The sequence below is a fragment of the Sapajus apella genome, unplaced genomic scaffold, assembly GCF_009761245.1.
Source record: "Sapajus apella isolate SASKATOON/1434 unplaced genomic scaffold, GSC_monkey_1.0 scaffold25, whole genome shotgun sequence".
Classification (NCBI taxonomy): Eukaryota; Metazoa; Chordata; class Mammalia; order Primates; family Cebidae; genus Sapajus; species Sapajus apella.
Genome location: NW_022436965.1, coordinates 10833893 through 10851082, shown reverse-complemented (window position 1 = coordinate 10851082; position 17190 = coordinate 10833893). Strand labels below are relative to the sequence as shown.

Genomic DNA, 17190 nt, shown 5'->3' with positions numbered 1-17190 from the left:
CTTTGGATGCCATGGACTCATTTCTGCCTTCCTGTTTGCCTGGACTTCCTTCACCTGTAACTCAGAGATGAATCTTACCTCACCACTCACATCCCCCAAAAGCCACCTCTTTGGTGGCTTTCCGGTCTGCCCTTGCATGTTTCCATTAACCCTTCCACTCCCAGGTTTGCTGTAAAATAACAGGAAGTAGTTATAATGGTCATTTTAGAAATGCTGCCATAACATATAAGCAGTATTACCCATTCTTCCACACTATAAAAAGAGAGACTAGTATGGCTCACACTCTTTAAAACACTGAGTAACCCTCCAGATCATTTGTCATTAGAATTAATTTTACCAACACAGAATTTATATTTTAATAAAATTCATTATTCACATCAACTATGGAGTATTCTAGAATAATCTGCAATATTTGAAGCCATACTAGAAAGATCTAAAGTGAAAAGCTGTGTTCAAAGCCCTCCTCAATTTTCTTTGCTCAGTTTTATGAGCTCTACTACATGATGCTGCTTTCTGACAGCTTACCATATAACAGGTATGTGATAATGTTTGAAGGCAAAGGAACCTTCTTAATATTAAAATTAACATTTTTGATTCCTTTTTCTTGCCTGTATATTCACATAGCTTATAATGACACCAAACAAAACTGTTTGTGAAGAGGACTGAAACAGTCCTGATTAGTTTAAATAATGAGAAAAATGTGGCTAAGTTATGACCTAAATTATCAACAGTGATCTTCAGTCTGACAGGAAACCTCTTTTTACATTACCGGCATTACCAAATAAATGGTACTATCTTGCAGTATTATAAGTACTCTGCTGCCATCCTTGTAAGCCAGATAAGTAAACACTATGGACATATTACTATAGCATTTCTCAAAGTGTGGTCCATAGAGCGCCTGCATCAGAATATCCCAAGGTACTATTTATCTTTCTTTTCTTTTTTTTGAAAGAGACAGGGGTCTCACTATCTTGCCCAGGCTGGTCTTGAACTCCTGGGCTCAAACAATCTTACTGCCTCAACCTCCCAAGTAGCTGTGATAAAAGGTACATGCCACTGTATCCGGCCTGAGGTGTTATTTATAATATGCAGATTCCTGGGCCCTACAAGCAACCTGAAGAATCAAAATTTCTAAAACAGACCAAGAAATCTGCATTTAGTTTTCAAATGAATGAGAAGTTGTTGTTGCCCAGGCTGGCCTCGAACGCATAGCCTCGCCTCCTCAAACACCAGGACAACTGGCCTGAGCCACCGCAGCTCCCAGGAAATGTACATTTTTAAACAAGCTCTCCCAAGTTCTGCTTAGGTATTGATTTGAGAAATCAATGGTATAAATCCTTTTAATCTGATCTTACTAGTTAACGGAGAGATTGGTTAAAACAGAAACAAAGACCTTTTCTCTATTTTGCTGACATTTAAATTTTCACATTTGCAGACTGTTTCTTAGTATATGTCCTTGTAACAAGCATTTTCTAATAACCGAAAAAATTTAAGGGCCAATACTACTAATCATAATTTTATTCTCAAAAGTATTCTCTCAAAGTAAATTTTCACTTTTTAGGAAGAGTTGTAGGATAGTGAAGTTCTTCATTAAACAGCGATAAACTAACTGGTCTTCACTCAATTTAGCAGTTCACATAGTTTATTCAGCAATATAACAGGAGAGAACCTCCATTGTAAGAGACATAAGGCAGATACAGGGTGGATCTCTGGGGTACATTCTTCATACAGACTAACAAATACGTTTAGGTTTCACAACATGTGGCAAGTATGATTTGCTGCACACCAAAAACCATTCATTCCTCACTTTTTCCTTGCTAAAAGAGACCTGGCCAAGCATGGTGACTCATGCCTGTAATCCCAGCACTGTGGGAGGCTGCAGCAGATGGATCACATGAGGTCAGGAGTTCGAGACCAGCCCCGCCAACATGATGAAGCCCCATCTCTACTAAAAACACAAAAACCAGCCAGGTGCGGTGGCGGGTACCTGTAATCCCAGCTACTTGGGAGGCTGAGGCAGAAGAATCGCTTGAACCTGGGAGGTGGAGGTTGCAATAAGCAGAGATTGCGCTGCTGCACTCCATCCTGGGCAAAAGAGCAAGACTCTGTCTCAAAAAAATAAAAAGAGCCCTGATTTCATTAATGGAGGCAATGTGCCCTACCCAGGCAATGCTGACCCTATTCCCCTTTGCCAAACTTTCCCAGGCTCCCTTATAAACTGGTACTTTCTAATGAGATGTAGAAAAAAATCTGCTAGGGATTTTTGGAAAAGATTTGATTCCCAAATAAAAGACAGACTTGAAAGAAAGTCGTTTGCTCTCCACTTCCAGCCTTTTCTAGGGATTACAAAGTCTGGTACAACAAGAAGTCATACCATATGCATTGAGAAAAAAACCATAGGGACAAAGAGCAAACATGGGTCCTAGGCTGGGTGAGGTGGCTCACACCTGTAATCCCAGCACCTTGGGAGGCCAAGGTGGGAGGATGGCTTGAGCCTAGGAGTTGGAGACCAGCCAGCCTAGGCCATACAGCAAGACTTTGTCACTACTTTTAAAAAAGCAAAAGCAAAAAAAAAGAAAAAGATCCCAAGCGGGAAGGACAGAAAGAAGCTGGGACCTTGATAATATTATTGAGGTGATATAAAAGCAGTAGATACCTTGATACCTGGCATGTTAACTGTAATTTAAAAATTATTCAGTGGACTCTGAGATGCTTTCAACAGCTTTTTCTAAGTGGCTTAACCCCAACTCTGGGTCTATGATTTTCATGAACAATAGAGTTCAGAAAGTGGCCAATGTTCAGCAAGATCTTCTTAGTTCTAAGAAGATGCTTCCCCTAGACTGTTCACAATATATATGAGGTCAGGCTTGATAATTTCTTTTGTCATACATCTCCTAGATAGGTACTTTTCCATTTCCAGGGGAGGACGTTGTAAATTCAGTCACGACAAAGACAAAACAGTCTTTTGTTTATGTAAAGCCAAGTAAGTATTAGACAGGTGGCATTTCTGCATGTTTCGGCAAAACCTACATAGGTATTTCCTAATAGAATGTGATTTATCTGACAGTGACCAGTAATCAATAATGTCATAGCCACACTGAGGATGGGCCAAAGAGGGCCAATGATTAACAGATGGCTATATATGGATAAATTTTATCTATCTATCTATCTATCTATATATATCATCACTGACTAATGCATAAGAAGTGGAGTCTATAACAGTGTAACTTCTTATTAAAATTCACTGGACTAATCTAGGATCCAGCTAAAACAAGGATGCTTTCCCACAAAAGTTATCATTAGAAATACCATTATGGAGCACATAGTATGAGACTTGCCCTCTAGGACTACCTTTCATATGTCACTATTTAAGCTGCAGAAAGTTTTTTAGAAGTGGTAAGTTCCAAATTATTGTTAATAGGAAATATGGATTAGCCTCAGTCTAGATGGACAATCTGGCTGGAATACTGACTAAATTCAGGGTGAGCAAAATATGTGTAGGCCACAGAAGCAGATCCAACAATTTAAGCAGTTCCCCCAAAGTAGTGACAATCTGGGTCAGATTTAGAAAGGAATTCTTTTTCCATCTTCTTTGGGCTAACCACACAAAAGCCTCTAGACTTGACAATTCTGACTATGACAGAAGCTATTTGTTTTGGCCCAGCTTTTTGTTTAAGGTTTTATCTGTTCTGGTCAAGATTAACTGTAATGCTGGGTTAAAACCAGCTACTCGAGAGTCATGTATTCTTTTTCTAACCAGTGGAGGACCCAGAAGAAATGGATGGCAAGCTTTCTCAAAGGTCCATCTGGTGAGATTTTGGGGAGCCCACTCAAGTGGGAAAGACCAAGGAAGAACAAGGCTTCTGTTAGCAGGATTATCAGGATAACACTCAGGGCAATAATCAGCTCTGTTAATACGGTCTAAGAATACCTGGTAACATTCATTTTCAACAAGTTCAGTTTGGTACAACCAGTGGCCTAGTTCCAAACTAGGGAACCACTGTTGTCCACAATCAGGGCAATGTGAATTATCGGAAAACATCTGGACCTAGAAAGACAACACAGACAGCAATGTAACAGCAAGAGGCAACAATGACAAAGAGAGACACCCAAACAACCAATCCTAATACAGGTTTGGTTTACCAATTTCTTAGTTCAACCAATATTACTTGGAGAGCCAAATAAACTTGGTTTGCACCTCAGTGCAATTCTTCAAGATTTCGTTGTCTATTTTTCACTCAATTGCAACTCAGTCTCTGAACTCAGGGACCGATCCAGTTTATAATGTTATCAGTCACTTACTAGCAGTACAGATCTCAGGATAGCTCCTTCAAATCCCAGCTTCTCAAGAAGAGATAGGGCTCTAGTTTAAATTAGTTATATTTTTCTTATGCGTTATCAGCTGCTGGTGGTGTCACACAGAGGCACTTGGCTTACTCTGCTTTGTTGGGAAGGTTATTGTGTCTGCTTGGTGAAACAGAGGAGCTGACAGGTCCAATGGGTCTTTTGTTGGTGCTGGCACTCTTGCCGTTGTAATACACGTACCCAAGTCTTAAGGCCTTGACACTTTATAGCAATGTAGAGGGGTCAGAAAAACCTGGCAGAGTCGTCTTGAGCGAAGATCCAGTGAAGTCTGTCTTGGGAGAACATTAATCAGGACCCAGTTGCTGTGAAGTAGCTGATGCTGAGTTGGATGGAGAACCTGGAATGCATCACATACCTGTAAATGACAACACTTCAGACGACTCATATGGGTTTTGCAGTTCCTCACATTATTATTAGAAACATGCATTTGGAAATTATTCAGGTTAGTTATAGGCAGATAAGAAATGTCTCATGGGTTTTCCCATGACTATTTAACATGGGATCAAACCAATTGATCTGTTGGTACTAGAAAGAATTCTAGATCATTTATACTAGGACTAGCTTAATTTTTCAGGACTGTATTTCTTTTTTACTCCATATGTACCTTGCATAAGGTCTGTACAATCACATCTAACTTGGTAAAACTTTGAGATCTCCTGTACATCTCTTCTGTAAAATCAGTGCCAGGTACGGCATTCCCATAACTTATGGGATAACAGTAACAATGACAGGCTTTCCCTAATAGGTTTCAATCCATCCACAAAAAAGCTTACACAACTTTTACATAATAGTCTTAAAAGCTAACCATAGGAAGTTGAATGAAATCCAAGGGGCAGGTCTCATTGCCCACCATCTAGTTTTATTGGTTTAGGCACAGTGTCAGTCTGAGAAGGCAAGTAAGGCATAGCCCTAAGCAATAGTCCTAGGCTATTCTTGCAAAATGCATAGCAAGTCAGTTGGAATTTGCAGATACTATCATCATCTTTGCACTCCTTCATGACACTGAATGTAGCATGTAAACAAGGTGGGACAGTAGGATGTATGTAGAAGGTCACCTAGAGAGTGTCATAGATTGTCAGAGTACTATATACCACGCCTTTCTCCCATGTTCTTTTTGTAAATTCTGAGGCTCGATCCTGTGAGAGTAATAAGAGACACTGGGGAAAGCATGGGTTAAAATATAAAGATCTGGCCGGAAAAACAGAAGGAATTATGGCCTTATTGTGGTAAGCCAGAACTCTTTCCTTACAGAAATAATAGCTGTGATTCTCAGATTTTAAAATAGTAAATTTAAAAGGTAAATGAAGAGCCTCTGACAGTGCTACAACATGGGGCCCATATTTTGATGGGAGCCCCAGAGCAGGTGAAAGAGAGTCAAGATAGATATACTGATGTGTTTTCTGAAGTTAGGTAGCAGTATACGGTTGAGGGCTACTAATTCAGTTCCTCAGGCAGAGTGGACAAAAGGTAGCGTTAGCACAGGGTATAACAGAGTTCCCTGAGGGTCTATTGACAAAAGCTACCAGAGGCCGGGCGCGGTGGCTCACGCCTGTAATCCCAGCACTTTGGGAGGCCGAGGCGGGTGGATCACGAGGTCAAGAGATCGAGACCATCCTGGTCAACATGGTGAAACCCCGTCTCTACTAAAAATACAAAAAATCAGCTGGGCATGGTGGCACGTGCCTGTAATCCCAGCTACTCAGGAGGCTGAGGCAGGAGAATTGCCTGAAACCAGGAGGCGGAGGTTGCGGTGAGCCGAGATTGCGCCGAGATTGTGCCATTGCACTCCAGCCTGGGTAACAAGAGCGAAACTCCGACTCAAAAAAAAAAAAAAAAGCTACCAGAGTAAAAGATTCAGCTGCTGAATTAAACCTTGGGCATCTAGTCATGGTACAGAGAGATGACAAATGAAACTTCCACAGTGGTAGAGCCCAATAAACACAGAAGATAAAAAATAAGAAGTCTGACATTTAAATGATCAAATTTTGGATTTTTAGAGCAAAATCAAATAAATACAACAAGATACTACTGTAGTATCAGCAAGATACTATTTTACATCCACCAGACTACAAAAACTAAGAAGTCTGACAAAGGGGGTTCCACATACTGTAGGAAAAACCACTCTTCCCAGAGGACTCCTTGGTAGGAGTCAAGAGAAATCCCTAAAGGTCGAAGTGCTCAGAAAAATTCCATCCATTCCCCAACCTTCAGTTTTCCAACTTCAGTAATCAAACAAGCACTAGAATTCCAAGTAATTCTGTATCAAGAGAACTCCACTGTTCCATATGTTCCAGACAAGTCTTTCCTCCTCTCCTGTAGGCAAGAGCCAATAGGAGGCCCCAGAACCCCAAATGCTCAGAATAATACCACCCATTACAGCTTCCTCACTCATTCTTTAGCCTTAGAGCTAATGGATGAGTAGGAATAAAGAAAGGGGCCTGGGAAAATGCTAATGGCAAGATTCCTAACCCCATACCCACCCCAACACTCACGGCTTCACTACCATTATCTGCTTAAAAGCATCAGGACCATCACTTCTCGGACTTTTGGCTAAGATCAAGTGTAGAAAGCATCAGGACCAACCTGATATTTGCATCTCTGTTTACGTCAGTCACCACCTGAAACCCAGGACTTCTTGGTTATATCTCATCCTCTTAAACTCAAATCTCCCATATGGCTCTACGAGCAGTGCGATAACAAGCACTACCCTTGCTTTATTTTTTTCCCATAAAACAAGTACCATTTTGCTATATTATTTATTTTGGCTATTTTGCTCTACTAAAATATAAACTTCCTGAGAGCAGGACATTTTATCTTCTTATTTACTGCTATAGTGGCCAATAAATATTTCTGGATGAATAAATGACAAAAATAAAATGTAACTTGAATTCTTACACTCTAATGACAAGACTATAAATCTGTAATCACTTTTGGAATTGGCATTACCTAGTAAAGCTGAAGATGTGCAATTCCTATAACTCAGCAATTCCACTCTTAGGTATATACCCTAGAGAAATTACACATGTACATTTAAAAACATGAATAAAAACATTCATGGTGGCACTGTGTAATAGCAAAATAATAACCAAAATGGCCATGAACAGGATAATGAATAAATTGAGGTATTTCTGTACAATAGGATACTGTCCTTATAAACATAGATGAAACTCAAGAATGTTGAGCTTAAAAAAAAATGTAGGTAGCAGAAGGAAAAAATACATACATGCACACATTCTTATATAAACTTTCCACTTATATAAAGTTTCAAAAGCATATAAAATTAATGTATTGTTTAGGGATAAGTATGTTAAAAAGCTTAAAAAAAAAAAAGTGTGGGCCGGGCGCGGTGGCTCAAGCCTGTAATCCCAGCACTTTGGGAGGCCGAGGCAGGTGGATCACGAGGTCAAGAGATCGAGACCATCCTGGTCAACATGGTGAAACCCTGTCTCTACTAAAAATACAAAACATTAGCTGGGCATGGTGGCACGTGCCTGTAATCCCAGCTACTCAGGAGGCTGAGGCAGGAGAATTGCCTGAACCCAGGAGGCGGAGGTTGCGGTGAGCCGAGATCACGCCATTGCACTCCAGCCTGGGTAACAAGAGTGAAACTCCGTCTCAAAAAAAAAAAGAAAAAAAAAAGTGTGAGTCCAAACCTCAGGATAATTATTACCTCTGATGGGAGAGGGAACCCTGGGAGATGAAGGGCATTCAAAGAATTTCAAAGATAATTGTAATTTTGTTTCCTTTAACTGGGTGACGGTACAATACCCATTGTATCATAAATCCTAATAGCTTACAGCATCTCTATTCAATATATTATAATGTTTAAAAAGAGAAAGATTAATAAGCAAAAACAAACTTTCACACTGTGGACAAGAAGACCAGCAGCAGTTAACTTGCTCAGAGGCAAAGCAGGCAACTTTTACTGGGATAAAGAAGAGCCATATAGAAGGATATGGATCTGTTTTCCTCACAAAATTTTAAGCAGTCATCTCTTCATAGAAACAAGGTAAAAGAAGCCTATCTAATGGTTGTACGAAAAGGAGGGTTTATCTTAGCATACTCTATGAAGGCATGAATTTGTGTGTAGGGAAGTTGCTATTTCATATGACGCCTTTATACAAATTAGAAAAAGACACAGTTCCTCTAAGCAATCTACAGCTCAGAGAACGTTATTTGGCAGGGTATTAAATGGTATATGGTATACAGTAACCCTCTGTCTGTTAGATAATAACACTTCGTAGCTAACCCTTAATGGAGTGCTATTTTCTGTTCTACACACTTTATTTGTATTAACTCATTTAATCTGCTCAAAAAGCCAAAGGACCCTCTTCCATTATGAATAAATACTGGCAGTGGGAGAAATCACCCCTTCTAATTTTTCACTTCCACACCAAAAAATACAGGACAAACTTCAGAGAGTCCTGAATCCTCTGAAATTACATATAAAACTCTCTATATACATATGTGTATTTCTTTTCCAAAAGATGGTAAATCTTTTTAAACTCCTAGAGGAATCTGAAATGACTCAGAACCATAGGCACCATGCTTCCTAATCATTTTGCTATCCAAGGTACCTTTTTTCCAACCCCACCCCACCTCCCCCATTTTGGAAAGATGTCCAAACAATCTGCAGTCTCATAATAATTTCATTTTCTCATATTTAGTAATCAGATATGTAGATCTGCCAAACAGAATTTCAAATAAAACAAAAAACGACTGTTACTAGCCTTGGTTTAGAACTTCCAATATTTTACATTAGACAGAATATATTACATGTCTATAATATAGAGTTGGAAAGATCTGGATTTGTAAAATCAGCTTCCTTTCTCAACTCCATTAGCTTAAGTCCAAAGCAACTGATTGAAGGTAAATATATGACTGTCATTAGGTTTTTAGAAATGCTGAAAATACCTTGAGAACTACCATTACTCTACTGATTGTTAAACATAATTGTTTAAGTTATTTGAGGAAAGCACCATGTGCTAGGCCCAATGCCAAGTACTACGGATACAGAAAGAACAATCATTCAGGACTTCCAGATGTCTAGGGAATCCAGACTGGAACCAGTGACAGGCAAAGGCTAAGGGCACTTGGAGGAATATAAAAAAGATCCCCTGTAGAGATCACAGGAAATTTAGGGAGGCCCACAACAGAAGCTGGGATGCCTGTATTTTCAAACCTCCTTCACTAAACAGTGGGCAAAAAAACCAAAATTTGAGGAGCTTTTCTACTGCACAAATGCCATACAAAAGAAAATACAAATCAGGGGTTTTGTGTATGTGAATTAAATAAATTTAAGATCCTTCCTGAAACTTTATTAAAAGAAAATTTAGAGAAGAAAATAGTACTTTCACACTGAAATAGAAACGTAGTTCTATTTCTCCACTGACATTTACATCAACTAACCATGGCAACTTTTTAATTAACTTCTCTAAAAAGTCTATCTTGTTCTTTCCAGTTTCCTGAATGTATACATATAATAGGCTCAAACCTGCCTTCAATCGATAAAAATTCCTTCATTCTTTTTCGTGGTAGCATGAGAATTAAGTTTCAGACTGAGTCAGGATTGGAGTGATTTTTCCACGCAATTTATCCTTTAGACTTCAGCCTCAACCAATTCCTCGTATGATATATAAAATCAAGATAGGCACATAGAAAAAGTATAAATGCTTTAAACTCTCTTGAATTCCTATTTTAAATATTTTCTTCTAGCGGGTAGTCAAAGCTAATCAATAATCATAACTTTTTTGTATGACATAGTCTCCAATAAGTTTCATACACAAAGTGAAATCTTAAGAGCTTCCTATTTCACAACTTCTGAATTTAGATGAGAGATTAACGAGTATGAAAAAAGGAATCATTCTTCTTTTTGAATTCATATAATCTAAAATAATTTTTTGTTGCAAATAAAACGCTCCTGGGAAAAAGTCAACTTGTTTTGTGAGAAAGCACTTTTAATTTGGCAGTCTTGAGATGACTGAGAGAAGGCATGTGGATAACAATCTTCAGTACTATTTAGTACACACACTGTTCCCTCCTTAGAACAGATAAGCCACATAAAAAATATGATCCAAAGTTAGAAAACAGCTGCAGAATGTTCTCCTCTCTCTTGCCCCAGGAACTGACAAACAAAACAGGTGTGTATGCATTGCTAGCATACTTTTCGAGGGGGATAATCATAAAGGTGAACAACTGGTTTAGAAACTTACTGGTACATAGAATAAAAATTCTATGTTGCTCTAATGCTCCAAAAGCCCATGGTCCAAACTCTGTCTACAGTTTCACTTCAAAACACCAGCAGCCAAACCTTTAAGGCTAATATACAACTTTCAACAGTCAGATCTGGTGCCAAGCTTAGATATTTCCGTTAACTTGTGCTAGCTATTTATTGCCTGTCTAAAACTAAAATTCTAAGTCTTGCTCACTCCCCTGTACCACATCCACTGTCATAATATCCCAGCATTATTATTTTCACAATTTACTCACTCATTTCTCTGTATTTTTACTCACTGGTGACTTATTCTAGGGAGTCTGAAAAAGTCCTAGCCTAGGAACAAAAAGCATTCTAACTATTTCCTTAGGAAACTGTTTTTTTATATAGGAACTGAATGCCTGGCACAGTTCAAATTCTATATATATTTTCTGAGTACAGAAAGTATTTCTTTCCTACTTACCCTTCCTATTCCCTCCAAACTCCTCTGACTTGTGTCTGCAGTTTCAGCTGACCATGTACAGGTATTAAGCTATGCATGAAGGATCTAAGAGTTTGCTAAGATTTCCGATAGTGGTCATGTGCGGCGACTCATGACTGTAATCCCAGCACTTTGGGAGGCGGAGGTGGGTGGATGACCTGAGGTCAGGAGTTCAAGACCAGCCTGGCCAACATGAAGAAATCCCGTGTCTACTAAAAATACAAAATTAGCTGGATGTGGTGGCGCATGCCTGTAATCCCAGCTACTGAGGAGGCTGAAGCAGTAAAATCACTTGAAGCTAGGAGGCTACTGTGGTGAGCCAAGACGGAGCCACTGCAATCCAGCCTGGGCAACAAAAGCTAAACTCCTTCTCAAAAAAAAAAAAAAAAAATTCTGATAGTGAGTGGCACAACTGACTGCCAGTTTTAGTTTAACTTCCCTATTCACTTTTAGTTCTACTTCAAGTCAACATATTTTTATTAAACTTTTTATTTTGAACTAATTTTAGACTTACAGAAAAGTTGCAAAAATTGCAGAGTTCCCTTATATCTTTCATCTAGCATCTTATAGTTATCAAAAATAAGAAATTAACATTTGTACAATTCAATTAATTAAACTAGAGGCCATGTTCAAATTTCACCATTTTTTCCACTACTGTCCTCTGTAAGTTCCCAGGGCCAATCCAGGATCCCCACATCATGTAGCCTTTAGTTGTTATTTTTCCTTAGTCTCCAGTCTATGAGAGTTCCTCGGTCTTTACATGTCTTTTGTGACCCTTTCATGTCTTTGTGACCTTGGCACTTTTGAAGAATACTGGTCAGTTATTTGGGGTTTGGTGTTTCTTGTTTTTAATTTTAAAAAATAGAGATGTGGTCTTGCTACGTTGCCTAGGCTGGTCTCAAACTCCTGGGCTCAATCAACCCTCTTGCCCTGGATGCCCAAAGTGCTGGGATTATAGGCATGAGCCTCTACACCCGGCCTGGCCAGTTATTTCGTAGGATGTTCCTCGGTTTAGGTTTTTATAATATTTTATCGTGATTAGAAAAATAAAAAGGTTATGCATTTTTGGCAAGAACAGCAAATACCACAGAAATGCTGCTGTGTCCTTCTCACTGCTTATCTTTGGGTTCATGATGTCCTTGTCTTATTACTGGTGATGTTAACCTTGGTCACTTTGTAAACATAGTATCTCCACTGTCAGATCACTATTTTTTCTTTGTAGTTAATAATTATCCTGGGAGAGATACTTAGAGACTATGTTAATATTCTGATTTTCCTCTAACTGGATTTTGTCTGCAACAACTACTTTGGTACTGTTTCCCTAACAGTGGTTTTGTATTTCCTTCTTCCCATCTATGTTTATTAACTGGAATTAATAATAAATATAAATGTTTATTAATTACAGTTGTCCCTCCCCCCACACTTATTTATTTATTTAGCAATATCAATATGAACTCATTTTATTGTATGGGTTAAAGTCCAATACTATCATTATTCATTTTATTGCTCAAATTGTTCCAACTTGGATACTAGGAACTCCTTCAACTTGCTTCTTGGGTCCTTTCGACAAGGTCCCTAACTTTTTTTTTTTTAGCATTTCCTTACTTTCAAGCACCACAAGATGTTTTAGGCTTATCTCGGATTTTCTCTGCCCCCAGCACTGAAATCGGCCACTTCTCTAAAAAGTCCCAGTTCCTTTAAAAGCCAAGATGTGGATGCTCAGTGCTACTGGGATAGAACTATTAAGCCAGACAGGCGGACAACAAGTGTTTGTTTCCTCACTATATTAAATTCATTAGCTGGGAATCATTAACGTTACCTAGGAGCTTGCTAAAAGTACAAATTCAGGCCCCAACCTAGACCAGAATCTCTGAGACTCCTGCAGGAATTTGCTTTCACAGATTTGCCAGATGACTCTGGTGTTCACTATAAAGTTTAAGGACCATTGGTTTAAAGTTAGTTTTCCTTCATTATAAATCTTGTATTTTTAATTTTAAAAAAGGAAAGCTTAAACCTTATAATTTGCCTTATGTATAAGTTATATTTTTACTACAACTAATAAAACTATAGGTGAATGGCCTCATCTCTTAAGGAACTAAACATTTCCCTAATCTTTATTTTCCTGCAAAATTTGTTAAAAATCTAGTGGTCAAAATAGTTAAAAGTGGGGTGGGGGAGGGATAAGGCAGGCGCAGTGGCTCATGCCTTTAATCCCAGCCCTCTGAGAGGCCAAGGTGGGAGGATGACTCCAGGCCAGGAGTTTGAGACCAGCCTGGGCAACACAGTAACACCCTATCTTTACAAAAATACAAAAAGTAGCTGGGTGTGGCAGTGTGTGCCTGTAGTCTCAGTTAACCTGGGAGACCGACGTGGGAGGATCACTTGAGCTCAGGAGCTCAAGTTTGCATTGATAGTGCCACTATACTCCAGCCTGGGTGACAGAGCAAGCCCTTGTCTCAAAAAAAAAAAGTAGTTATAAAGTACCTCTATACAGTACTTTAAAAAATACTGTGGTCAGGTACAATGTCTCATGCCTATAATCCCAGCCCTTTGGGAGGCTGAGGCAGGAGAGGACTGCTTGAGCCCAAGGGTTCAGAGAAGAGCCTAGGCACTAGGCAACATATCGAGACGCTGGCTACATAAAATAATACAAAAATTAGTCAAGTATGGGGTGTGTGCCTGTAGTCCCAGCTACTTGGAAGGCTGAGGTGGGAGGATCACTTGAGACTGGGAGGTCAAGGCTGCAGTGAGCTGTGACTGTGCCACGGCACTCCAGCCTGGGTAAGAGAGAGATCCTGTCTCAAGAAACAAAGAGACAAAAACTGTAAATAATGTTACTTTTATACAAAGAACTTACAAGTAAGCCTCCAGGATCAAGTCCTGCCTATAAATAGGACCTAACATCCATAAAGCAAATCTACCAATATAGAACCCAGCATAGAACTATCCTCCAAGGTCAGACTGCCTAGGCCTAAATGACTGCTCCAGCTTCTGACTTGGTGGTGTTTTTTTTTTTCCTCTCTCTCCCCTTCTCTGCCCTTGGTTTTCTTTGTTTTTTTGTTTTGTTTTTGAGACAGAGTCTCCCTCTGTTGTACAGACTGGAGTGCAATGGTGCTATCTCGGCTTACTGCAACCTCCACCTCCCAGGTTCAAACGATTCTTATATCTCAAACCTGCTGAGAAGCTGGGAGTACAGGCCCCCGCCACCATGCCCAGCTAACTTTTTTGTATTTTTAGTAGAGACAGAGTTTCACCACGTTGGCCAGGCTGATCTCAAATTCTGACCTCAAGTGATCCACCCACCTCAGCCTCCCAAAGTGCTGGGATTACAGGAGTGAGCCATAACACCTGGCCTATTTGAACTATTAAAGGCAAAACCAGGCAGCTTCCTTTATGTAATTAAAACAAAACCCCAGAAGAAACCAGTGTTTTAAAATTTGACTTTTTGCAAAAATGTCATTACATTTATTTACATGATATATACCCATGGTCAAGGGCTGAAGGAAAATCTCTAAAAACCAAAACAATATGATTTGTTGAGGTAGTGGAATTACAGATAAATTTTCTTCCCAGAAATTTCAATTACCAAAATTATGTGCACAGATCATAACTGACCATGGCACCAAAAAAAAAAAAAAAAAAAAAAAAATCATGTGCCAACTCCTTTAAATATTAGTAAAGAGGAAAATAGCCCACACAGTGGCAACACAGGAATTCAAACCCAGCTATGACTCCAAAGTCTACGCTCATTATTGATGTTAGGGATGCCCTTTTTTATTCCCAAATGCTTGATTTCTGTGCAAAATTTATGATAATGTATGATCACCTACTGAATTCCTTCTTGTGGAACACAGTTTAACCCAGTGGTTCATATGATGCAGAAATATTAATGAAATTTTAACACAATTAAAATTCTAAATGGTAAACAAAAACAGCCAATTCTTCATTCTTTCCATTTTTTTTGGAGGTTGTAGAACCTACAGGTGAATGTGCCTTCACAGTTGGCTTAGTGAACGACCTCAAAGTGAGAAAGTAGACAAGGCTTCTTGAAGCAAACTTTCTTTCAGTAAATTCAAGTAGCACTTCAAAGAAGTGTGGATTTTCCTGGAATACAGTTTTGACTTCTGTGTTCATGGAGATGAATGGAATACAGAAATGACTAGGCAAAAATAAGTTATATACAAGATACAACACATTAAAATACCCAATAATCCTCAAATAATTAGCTAAATTCTGAAGTTAATTTCTTTGTGAATTATTGAAGTTCTCAAGCTAACATTACCTCTACATTACAAAGAAACTAGATAAAATAGTGCTTAAATGAGTCACCCAAGGTTACGTCACAAACCTGCAGAAAAACAGGTAATCAAGTTGTGGACTGCACGTTCAGCATAATAAACATTACTGAAGACAGGCACTCAGTTCTCACAGCGAATGTTGGTTTTTCAAACTGTTCTAATCCACACAAAGGCTTCCAAGAACATCTATACTCTACTTAGAGTTCTTTTTTTTTTTATTAAATGTTTCCACTGACGCTTTATACTCATCTTGGGCTGAAAAAATAAAACTCAAAAAACATGGATAGCTGCCACAGCTTAAAACAAAGAAAGGATCTTTCATACAGATCCAAAATAAAATGTTTTAAAACCTAAAGACAGGTAAAACAAAACCAGTATGTTTAATCTGTGTAACTCATTTCTGGATCTGTGTAACAGTATCAAGTCTGATAATGAAGCATTACTCATAAAGTAGAGAGTACTAAGAACTTTGTTAAAAGAAGGAAAAGGTGCAAACTTTTTTATCGGGTATGAAATACAACTGAGAGTATGGTACATATATAATATATAAGAAAAATGGTAGGAGGTCTTAATAAAACTACAAGTTTGCCCTTTTTAGCACGATGTTTTTTTTAATTACTATCTTTTCAGGATTAGGATGATGAATGCTGAGAACCTAGGCCTGCCGGGCATGGAGTAACCGCCGCCTGCACTAGTAGGGAAGTTTCCCACTTACATTTCGAACCCTAAAATAATTCTGCTTCTCATCTTAAAGTTTAAAGCTAAAAATTTATTCACATCTTAACCCGTTTAATATTTATAAGATTCTGTTTCTTTTTATCCCAAAACGAAAATATAACCCCAACCTACCTCGTTTACTGTTCGAGTGAGGCCAGGTGTGGTGGCTCAAGCCTGTAATCCCAGCACTTTGGGAGACTGAGGCGGGAGGATCACTTGAAGCCAGGCATTCGAGACCAGCCTGGGCAATATAGTGAGATCCTGTCTCTACAAAAATAAAAAATAAAGTAATTAGCGGGGCATGGCGTTGCGGGCCTGTAGTCCCAGCTATTCGGGAGGCTGAGGCGGGAGGATCGCTTGAGCCCAGGAGTACGGAGCTGCAGTGAGCTATGATCGCGACACCGTATTCTAGCCTGGGTGACAGGGCAAGTACCGGTCTCAAAAACAATAAAAATAAAAATATCGTTTGGGCAGTAGGGAGGTGGGGGTGGGGAGGGGCCGTTTCTGAAAGCCCTTTTGAAAAATTCAGCATATCAGTTCCAATACTAAAACATGGAAAAGTTGTATAGTCATTTTGTTTACTTACAAATTCTGGCGGAGTTTTAAATCGTAGAACTGTTAGTATCAGGGGAGCCCTTCGAGTGCTCTTTCCACTCCACACCGCCCGGCTGCACCCAGCGGCCGCCGCGGCCCGAATGTCGTCCAGCCTCCCCGCCCATATGACAGACACTTTCCGCGGGAAGGAGCCCGTGGAATGCTGGGAGTAGTAGTCTCTGTGCCCTGCCTTCTGCCGCCTTCTCCATCCTTCGCCCTCTACCTACAGGTCCTCTTACCCAGTGATAGGCACGGTAAATGTGTGCAACCAACCTGCAGAGGTCCCCGAGTTCTCAAGCTATATGACAGGATTGCAGGAATCTCTGCAAGACGTCTGACCACCCTGACCCATATGACCTAACTCAGGACCAACACAGTCAGAACTAGTACCGAATGGTAAGGGCAAGCTCCGTGTCCTGGAACTCACCCTCTGTGCCATTAAGAGGAGCATGTCCTCAAAAGAGTTGCCTAATCTAAACCTGTTTGCCCGAGTGTCAAATGGGGACGTTGTTTACCTCATA

The 17190-nt window shown here is 39.5% G+C and overlaps 2 protein-coding genes across 4 annotated transcripts in view; both read right to left on the bottom strand.

Annotated features, from left to right (window-relative positions):
• The window catches only part of LOC116560071 (torsin-1A-interacting protein 2), a 34393-nt gene extending 17607 nt beyond the window's left edge, over positions 1–16786 (bottom strand). Inside the window, exons 1-3 of one of the 3 annotated variants that reach the window (XM_032291263.1) lie at positions 16662–16786; positions 16208–16342; positions 4303–4720 (exon numbers count right to left, since the gene is read on the bottom strand). The gene's annotated coding sequence lies outside the window, so the exon portion shown is untranslated. Of the gene's footprint in view, positions 1–4302; positions 4721–16207; positions 16343–16661 lie in introns of those variants that run through there. The other 2 variants (XM_032291265.1, XM_032291264.1) reach the window with 2 other exon arrangements.
• Positions 1621–16786, bottom strand: LOC116560072 (torsin-1A-interacting protein 2). The gene is made up of 3 exons (XM_032291267.1): positions 16662–16786; positions 16208–16342; positions 1621–4720 (listed from the first exon to the last, which is right to left on the bottom strand). The coding sequence occupies exon 3, from the start codon at positions 4040–4042 to the stop codon at positions 3647–3649; it is 396 nt and encodes a 131-aa protein (XP_032147158.1). The 5' UTR covers positions 4043–4720; positions 16208–16342; positions 16662–16786; the 3' UTR covers positions 1621–3646.
• Positions 16787–17190: the final 404 nt, after the last annotated feature.

Coding starts and splice junctions, on each gene's coding strand:
- LOC116560072 (XM_032291267.1), bottom strand. CDS start 4,042: ATGTTTTCCGATAATTCACATTGCCCTGATTGTGGACAACAGTGGTTC.